The 10,154-nt window shown below is 39.0% G+C and overlaps 1 protein-coding gene across 1 annotated transcript in view; it reads left to right on the forward strand.

Annotated features, from left to right (window-relative positions):
* EEPD1 (endonuclease/exonuclease/phosphatase family domain containing 1) overlaps positions 1 to 9,931 on the forward strand; it is a 45,783-nt gene extending 35,852 nt beyond the window's left edge. The window contains exons 7-8 of the mRNA XM_007435819.4: positions 8,131 to 8,325; positions 9,446 to 9,931. Coding sequence (XP_007435881.1) covers positions 8,131 to 8,325; positions 9,446 to 9,645 — 395 coding nt within the window. The 3' untranslated portion in view covers positions 9,646 to 9,931. The remainder of the gene's footprint in view (positions 1 to 8,130; positions 8,326 to 9,445) is intronic.
* The last annotated feature ends 223 nt before the right edge of the window (positions 9,932 to 10,154 follow it).

Here is a 10,154-nt window from a genome sequence, read left to right on the forward strand (position 1 = left end):
TATCTGTAAAAATGTGTTGGGGCAGAGGGAAGTAAACTGCAAAAGAGGACTAGAATCTCTGCAGGGCAGGCACCACAACTGTCAATTATGAAAGGCACATTCTTCTTAATTTTAAAGCTAGTTTGAGAAAAGCTTTGGGATGTGCATTTAACAAATTAGTGCTTGCTCTAAAACCAGTATGTCAGGTTGTTGGGTTGTAGTGGAAGTTTCCCTCTAAATGTGCTGCCAGAACACACTCTAGTACTGCATGGTTAGGATCATAATGCAGTCAATCACAATACAAAATAGAATTTTTTTTGGTAAATAAATGCACATCTAGTCCCATCTGAGAACTAAGTAAATGTTGGTCATCATTAATTTCTATGAAGTTATTTCAGTCATGCATATTTAATTATAGGAAGGTAAGGTGTTCCCAGATGCTCCGAGAGGAATGAGATAGAAAAGCTGTTGGCTAGCATGCAGGGGATGAAGACAGTTCCACTCTTCAGTAATTCAGGAGAACGAATCCAGGCTGCAAAGATCCCACAAGATCCAGTGAATGTGGGTAGGGTGTGGAAATGAAGAAATAGTGAGAGGGCTGCTGTGCAGCCTATTCAGAAAATGAAACCCACTTAGAATAGATTAAGCAATGGATATATATTTTAAAATATAAGTGCTGTGCACCATATGAAAATGTTTTAGGACCACTGAAGTGCCATAGACTACAACAAACTTGATTATGGTCAAATGGCAGAATACTGTAGACTCTAAGAATTAACTTGTTTTTTCGATAATGCATTGGCTAGAAATTTGACAGTGTCTGTGTGGATGTTACTAGCTTGATCCTTAAGTTCATTTTTAATCTTTAGCCATTATTCTCTCCCTTGGGAACTACATTCAGAGAAATTACAAAGAAGCCCCAGTGGTTTCACCATGGTTAGTATAGGTTACGGGGCTCTCTTGGGGTCAGGAGAACCTAGCATTTTGTTTACAACTAAACAAAAGCTAAAAATACAGCATGACTTTGTTCAATTCATCAAGGTCAGTTGCTGAAAGCTTTCTCCAGTTTCAGAAGAGGGCATGTAACATGTAACACTAGGCCAACCAACATCAAGAAGGTGCTTAAAAAATGGATTACTGGCATTGATTATGAATGTAAAAAATGTTATGTCAGATTAGTTGTGCATAACTGACCAAAAAACCCCCCACATATGGATAGATGCTGCTTTCAAAAGTCACAACCAATGGTTATTTTCAGGATTGTGTATCACTTTTTGGCGTGCATTGGTTTGCTTTTGCAACCATGTCAGGTGTTGCAGTGCTGTACTGTGCATCTATGGCAGTGTCACGTGATTGCCTCCTTTGTAAGGTGCATACACAGTCAGTCATTCAATTCTGTAAGTCATCCAAACAACATTTGCCTGTAATTCATTCATGCTGTTTGAAAATGATACCAAAATCCAAGGCCCCATTGGAGCAGATTTCCCATTGGTTTTTGCACCTTGTCCTTCATCCATTAAAGATTGCTGCTCTATGTTTTGTAACCTTCCTCCTTACTGTCATTTTGTTGCATACATTCCTTCCCCAGTTTGAGGGCTATGTTTGGATGGGTTCATGGGTATTGAAATCCAATAAATTTGGAGGGTACTGGCTTGGGAAGGTGGTTGTAGAATGAGCCCAGATTGGTTCCTTATTTTCCTGAAAATAACCTTGGGAGAAACCATGAGGCAGAGTGGTTGGATGTGCACATAGATGTGGAGTCAGCTGGGTGCAGCTTCTGAATCAACCACACAAGCCAATTGAAAGGAGTGGATGCTGGAGGCAGAACAAATAAAAATTGCACGATAAACTGGATGCAAAACTTTAAAGAAACAGTCACAATGCAACAATGGGAAGAATTATGGAACGAATCTGTAAAATTTACTCCAAGTTATAACTTAAGAGAAAACTGGTATAAATGTTTTATAGGTAGTGTACAATTTGTCAGTAATTGCCAAGTAGACGAATCATACATTAATAAATACTGGAAATGCCAAGAGACAGAAGGAGCATTTTACCACATGTGGACATGTAGAAATACTCAGAAGTGCTAGAAAGAAATACACAGTACTGCTCAGAAATGGTTAGAAATCAAATTTGAAATGAAACCACAATTTCTTTACTAGGCATAATTCCAAAAATATATCAGCAAAAAAAATCACAATTTACTAAGATGGCAACAAAGAGAAATTGCACACAACATTGGAAAAGAAATGTTACTGAAGATATCAGACTGGGAACTTAAACTTGGAGAATATGCAGTAATGGCAAAAGTAACAGCATATATTCACAACAGAAGTCTAACTAAATTTTAGTCAGGCTTCCATACCATGCTCCCTATTACACATAAGGCATATACGTATCCAGGTTTTTAAGGGGAAAAAAAACTGAGTAAAGAATTGAAATCAGAGATACACACAAATTTTCAAACGTCTATACAGATAGTCCTTGCTTAATGACTGCCCTGTATAGTGACCGTTCAAAGTTACGATGCTGCTGAAAAAGTAATTTTAGACCGGTCCTTGCACTTAAATGTCGCAGTGTCACCACGGTCACATGGTCAAGATTCAGGCACTTCACCACCAGCAGGTGTTTATAACCATTGCAGCATCCTGTGGTCATGTGATCGCCATTTGTGTGCTTCACAGTTGGATACTGACAAATGGAGTGAATGGAGAAGCCAGCAGTAAAACTGCAAGTTGCGGTCACGTGATGTCTCGCTTAATGACTGTGGGTGATTTGCTTAATGACCACAGCAGAAGTGAGGTCATAAGTCCATCACAGTCACATGATGTCTTGCTTAATGACCGTGTCTCTTAGTGATGGAATTGCTGGTCCCAATTGTGGTCATTAACAGAGGGCTACTTGCAAATATTGTACATTAGTCAAAGTATGATAAAGGGGAAGTTAGAAATGAATACTTATCTATAATGTTTTTAGTAGGTTTTTTTTCTTTTTTTCTTTTTGTATTTTTAAACAACAGTGGAGATTTTGGCACTTAGATATTTAAATTCTTACTTACATTGTTAAAACAATTTAATGTATTTAAATGTAATTTAATGTTTTCCACGGTTAATTTCTAATCAAAGATACACTGAGCACTAACTGTACAAACTGTACAAAAATCAATGAGAAAAATCCAGAATAGCTTCATACTACCTTTCTCTGAAAGCATCCCAAGATTTATAATCCAACATGCCCATAATCTTCTCCAATTTCTTTATTTTATTGGTCAGCATCCTTGACGCTTTCCTGCTACGTCCATGAGCCTACCTTGCTTCCTGCAATTCTTTCAGCCTCTCTTTCTCAGCTGTCTCCTTCTTATATTTTTTTACACATTATTTGGGTGATTTAATTGCCACCCTCTTCTTAGTTCCTCCTGTGCCTTCCTAGATAAAGTTTACATTTATTATTTAGATAGCTGAGGCACATCACATAGATATGTATCACACTGAGAACCATTCTACAGCCAGCAGTGATGAAAGGACATCACCAAGTTAGCCACATTAGATTTAAGAACCAGTATAACTTCCTCAGAAAGTAGCCATATTCCATCCAGCGAAGCCCAGTCAGTCTCTTGGAAAGGTCAGCTATTTCCTTTCCTCATTCTTTATAGGGAGCAATGTATGCTGTTATCCACAGGGCTTGATATGGTATCGTGGAATGCAGTATTCATCCTGTCATGAGCTCAGGGCCTAAGTAAACCATACTATTACCGGGATCCTATTTCCCCAGTTGTAGAAAACTAGAAGAGCACTAAGCCTCCAATGCTGCAAACCTTAGTCTTGAAGTTATGGATACAGCTGTATGGGAAGTAGGACAAAGCATGACCTTGAAAAAGGCAGAGCCTTGGGGCTGCATGCTTGCATCTGCATATATCTCATGCCCTGTTCTGGTCTTAACTGTAGCTGTGCAAGGACCCCAAAAAATGAAGTAATGGGTACATCTGGACTGTAGAGGTACAGTGTGCACTTAATGTTTCTCCAACACTTCTCAACCTCTATGTGGCTCTGTGTTTGTCTTCTCATCTTTATGGTGTTACAGAGTTTTAAAATAGTTTGGCTTTCTCAGCTACTGCCCCAGTTTTTGTTAGCCAGTTACCCAGATTTTAATTTCTCGTCCCTTTCACTGGTCTTATATGGTCATTTGTCATGCGCAGAACAGCTTTTGGATCAGTTTTGACTTTGCAGCCAAAGATGGAGAAGCTCTATACAGACAGCAAAAACAAGACCAGGAGCTGACTGTGGCTCAGATCATGAGCTTCTTACTGCAAAATTTAGGCTTAAATTGAAGAATGTAGGGAAAACCACTAGACCACTCAGGTATGACTTAGATCATATTCCTTGTGAGTACACAGTGAAGGTGATGAATAGATTTAGAGGATTAGATTTGGTAGACAGAGTGCCTGAAGAACTATGGACGGAGGTCCGTAACATTGTACAGGAGGCAGCAACTAAAACCATCCCAAAGAAAAAGAAATGCAAGAAAGCAAAATGGCTGTCTGATGAGGCTTTACAAATAGCTGTGGAAAGAAGGAATGCGAAAAGCAAGGGTGAAAGGGAAAGATATAAGCAACTGAATGCAGATTTCCAGAGAATAGCAAGGAGAGATAAGAAAGCCTTCTTAAATGAACAATGCAAAGAAATTGAGGAAAACAATAGAATGGGGAAGACTAGAGATCTCTTCAAGAAAATTGGAGATATGAAAGGAACGTTTAGTGCAAAGATGGGCATGATAAAGGACAAAAAAGGCAGGGACCTAACAGAAGCAGAAGAGATTAAGAAGAGGTGGCAAGAATACACAGAAGAACTATACAAGAAAGATCTTAATGTCCCTGATGTCCACGCTGGTGTGATCGCTGACCTTGAGCCAGACATCCTAGAGAGTGAAGTCAAGTGGGCCTTAGGAAGCATTGCTAACAACAAAGCTAGTGGAGATGACAGTATTCCAGCTGAGTTATTTAAAATACTAAAAGACGATGGTGTTAAAGTGCTGCACTCAATATGCCAGCAAGTTTGGAAAACGCAACAGTGGCCACGGGATTGGAAAAGGTCAGTTTACGTTCCAATTCCAAAGAAGGGCAATGCCAAAGAATGCTCAAACTATCGCACAATTGCACTCATTTCACATGCTAGCAAGGTTATGCTCAAAATCCTACAAGCTAGGCTTCAGCAATACATGAACCGAGAACTACCGGATGTACAAGCTGGGTTTCGAAGAGGCAGAGGAACTAGAGATCAAATCGCCAACATTCGCTGGATCATGGAGAAAGCACGAGAGTTCCAGAAAAATATCTACTTCTGCTTCATTGACTATGCAAAAGCCTTTGATTGTGTGGATCACAACAAACTGTGGCAAATTCTTAAAGAGATGGGAGTACCAGACCACCTTACCTGTCTCCTGAGAAATCTGTATGCAGGCCAAGAAGCAACAGTTAGAACCAGTCACGGAACAACCGATTGGTTCAAAATAGGGAAAGGTGTACGACAAGGCTGTATACTGTCACCCTGCTTATTTAACCTATATGCAGAGTACATCATGAGAAATGCCAGGCTGGAAGAATCACAAGCCGGAATTAAGATTGCAGGGAGAATCATCAACAACCTCAGATATGCAGACGATACCACCCTAATGGCAGAAAGTGAAGAAGAACTAAAGAGCCTCTTGATGAGGGTGAAAGAGGAGAGTGCGAAAGCTGGTTTGAAACTCAACATTAAAAAAACTAAGATCATGGCATCTGGACCCATCAATTCCTGGCAAATAGAAGGGGTAGAAATGGAAGCAGTAACAGACTTCATTTATTTGGGCTCCAAGATCACCGCAGATGGAGACTGCAGCCATGAAATTAAAAGACGCTTGCTCCTTGGGAGGAAAGCTATGGCAAGCCTAGATAGCATATTAAAAAGCAGAGACGTCACCTTGCCGACAAAGATCCGCATAGTCAAAGCTATGGTTTTTCCAGTAGTAATGTATGGCTGTGAGAGCTGGACCATAAAGAAGGCGGAGCGCCGAAGAATTGATGCCTTTGAACTGTGGTGCTGGAGAAGACTCTTGAGAGTCCCCTGGACTGCTAGGAGGTCAAACCAGTCAATCTTAAAGGAAATCAACCATGATTGCTCATTGGAAGGATCGATAATGAAGCTCAAGCTCAGATACTTTGGTCACCTAATGCGAAGAGAGGACTCTTTGGAAAAGACCCTGATGCTGGGAAAGATTGAAGGCAAAAGGAGAAGAGGACGGCAGAGGATGAGATGGTTAGATAGCATCACTGAAGCAATGAGCATGAAACTGAGCAAACTCAGGGAGGCAGTGAAGGACCGGAAGGCCTGGCGCAGTATGGTTCATGGGGTCACGGAGAGTCGGACACGACTTAACGACTAAACAACAACAAAAAACCTTCTTGTTCTTTATAGTAAAATTATTTCTGTGGAAGAAATCACAAATTGCATGTAATGATCACACACACATGTATAGTTTGGATTTTCTACACAGAAGTAATGTGTTTGGTGGAGGAGATTTGTAATGATTGAAGCTGCCTGATGTTAGATAGCAACTCTCCTTGATGTAGTTAGTACCAGATCCACTAAATTACAGGTTTATTGTTAAATGTGAGCTCCCTCTTCTGGTTACATACCTGTAATTGCAGCAGAACATGGACTGCATCAATAGATATTTTTTTGAAATGCTTAATAAATATAAGCTAAAATAGTTAATAATTTGTAGAATATTGCTAGCTGATTTTGTATGAGTGACTTTGTTTTTCATAATTCAAAATAATTATATTTTACATGTTAATTATGGATGCTTATTAACCTTAACTCTTGTTTTTAATCAGTAGAACACTATTGATCATATCAATCAATCTATAGATTATATTTATTTAAATAGAATAAATTGATGATCTTTTATCAGATGACCAGTACTATCAATTCTGAGACCAAGTGAAAGTAGTTGACCAAAAAGAAGGGATGACAATCTAAAGGATAGGTACCATTTTTAAAATCCAAACAAACCAAGAGTTGTGGCAAAATACTTCCATAGGAGGAATGGAGCTGTATACAGAAGTTAGTAAAGAGTAATAAGAACAATCATTGGATATCTTAAAAGGAAACAGGAAAAGTGAGTCAACAGTATTGCAAACATTTACCTACTTACCTACAAGTAAATCCCTTTGAACTCTAAATGGGATTTTTCTGTACAGCTGCAAAGATTTACGCTGTTCAGGATAATAAGAGTATATTAATGTATGAATAATAACAGGAGGATTTAGGATAAAATTGTCTGCAGTTTTATTCCTGCACAGTATTTCCCTCACTCCGTTTGAACAGAGAAGCTTAGCATATTAGCAGCTCAGCTTGTATTATAGTACATTCGTTTATAGTAGATTAATGTTAAAGGTATCCCACCTTGGCTGGAAAAAAAGAGTTTTCAGTATTTCTTTGCTGCCATCTTGTGGTCCTCTGGATTTTCACAGCCAGATACTATATGATGGTTTTTTTTATATATAACTTAATGTACAGTACATGATATATATATATCTTTATTTTCCTAATGTTAGCTCTTTAATCTTGGGAACCCTGCCAAATTCATGATTTTCCTTCCTAGAATCCAAATGAAAAAGAAACAGATAATTAACTAGATAACATTAAATCAAGAGATAATGGATAAGAAGAGGAAAAACAAACCTATTCATTTTAGTAAGAGAGTTAACCCCAATGATGTCATTTTAGGTGAGCAAAGAGACATGCATGATACATTGTCAGCAGCACTGCTGTGTTTGCCTAATGATTATTTATTTAGCATTATTGTGTACTAGGTACCATCTACAGTTTTATAAGCAAATAAAGTGGGGATAGGTTATAGTACCAACAGTTTGAAATGAGAAAGGACTTGGGATAAGGTTAGAATCAAGATATGAAAATGGACTTGATGGAAGAGATGGGGGTATCATGTCACATAGAAGCTCACAGAAGGGATCTTCTCAGTGGGCAGCAGGAGTTGTTTTGAGAAGCTGGGGATCCTCAGGTTGAGCTGAAGGAAGATATAGCCTCTAGATATCAATTCTGACATTCTTCCACTAATCCTTCATGACTATACTGTTCCCAACCTTAGGTGAAAAAGATGTGATTATTTTGGGTGACTTTAGCCAGTCCCCAGATAATAGCGACCACGACTTGTTACGAAAGGAAAAGTTCCACCCTCTGGTTCCTGCAAGTACATTTACAAACATCAGCACAAAGAATCCTCAAGGTTCCAAGTCCCTGGACAACATCTGGATCAGTCGTGGCTTGAAAAAGATTTTCACTGGTAAGATTCCATTTTGGGAGGAGATGAATATTGAGAACACTGCATTTCAATTATTGTACATCTTATTAAGACAGTGACTACTTCAAATATAAGCATAGCAATGATTATTTTGCAGTATGTCTGTTGCTGGCACCCTCTATTCACCTTCTACAATATAACCAAATACTTTGCTGGCTGGGGAGGTTGGGAGTTGTTTCTAACACTCATGAAGGGTACCAACTTGGTAAAGGCTGCTATATATGGGTGCTTTACATCAGAGTGGCCAACGTTTTGACGACTAGGGGCTGTATTTAACATTTATGGGAAAATCAGGGGCTGCAGTAGGTGAGGCAATGCTGCAAGTGGAGAGATCATCTATTCCTTTGGTTTGGAGGCTGCGGGTTGAATGTATTTGCTTTATGTTATTTACATTCAACTTATTAAAAGGTTTACACAACAGATTTGCGGTATATCTTACCACAGGGTAGCAGGAAATTGTGCTGGTTCTTGGCAGTTGTGATCAGAAAGAGCAGAGGGGGATAATGGGTTTGGGGGCCTTCTCTGCCCTTCTGGAGACTAAGCTGCCCCACCTCTGCTTTGCAGGGTAGCCAAGTTGAATGTGTTTGTTTCCAAATGTGTGACATAAATTTGTTGCAGTAAATATATGAAGATACATACTCCTTCAACTCTATTTTGGGTATACAGCTGACCACAAGGCATGTCTGCCAGATAATGTTCAGTGTGCAGTGTTCCTTATTATGTTACAGGTCAAGTTTCTTCAGTAATTTTTTTCACTCCTGTGTAAACTAGAAGTTAATTTTTAATAACCTAGAAATATACTAATTATTCAGGAGAAGGATTCAGTAACTATGTATAAGCTCCCACATTTAATTTCATTTTCTGTTCTTTGTGCTATGATTTTCTTTTAAAAACTTGAATTAAACACCAGCCTCCCCTGCAAATAGGTCTGCATTCACTTAGTTCCTTGGTGCTGTAATGTTTGATGCACTGTCCCCAACAAAATGCACACCAGTTAACCTTTAAAAGTGAGATCCTTTCCTCCATGTCATTGTTGGGGTTTCTTTTGTCTTCCCAAATATTGATACTCACCTTTTTCCCCTGCACAATTTTGTTTCCACAGGTCATTGGGCAGTTGTAAGAGAAGGTCTTACAAACCCCTGGATCCCTGATAACTGGTCATGGGGTGGCGTAGCATCAAGTCACTGTCCAGTTTTAGCTGAATTTTACACTGAGAGGGACTGGAATAGAAAGGATCTAACTCGAAATGGAAGTGGAGTGATGGTGGAATGCACTGACTTGAATTCTAAACATGAGCGGTGATGAAAGACTTTGCAAGCTTCTTTTTCCTTTCCCAGAAAAGATGGTTAGAAGATTCCTTCGCTCAAGGCCTGACAGTGAACAAGAACGGCTGTGTATTTTCCTCAATTAAAAATGAATAAGCTTCTGCTTTTAACATCTCCCTTTCCCATTCCCACTTTTGTCCCCTTGGTGGGTGTTTTAGGATATCCCATTGCCACTGAGTGGATTGTGACTTATGGAGACACGGAGGGGGCTTCTGTGGCTGGATATCTGGATAACTGCAAATAAAATGCACTTTTTAATATTGTTTGTTCACAATCTCCCTCTTTCTACTTCTAATAAAATGCTACAATTGAAGATAATAGTTCATGAAAGAGCAGACTCAACAACTAATTTTTAATGCATTGTCACATGCTTGAGGTACTTCAGCAATGGAAACTAATCCCTGAGTGCTGTTACATATAACACCCACCTTATATTTTACTACAGCTAGTAGTCTTGACATTGGGATATAATGAGTTATGAGTTGA

This window comes from Python bivittatus, unplaced genomic scaffold, assembly GCF_059951505.1.
Source record: "Python bivittatus isolate LINGU-HERP-01145 unplaced genomic scaffold, Pbiv_v1 ctg000610_np1212, whole genome shotgun sequence".
NCBI classification, from domain to species: domain Eukaryota; kingdom Metazoa; phylum Chordata; class Lepidosauria; order Squamata; family Pythonidae; genus Python; species Python bivittatus.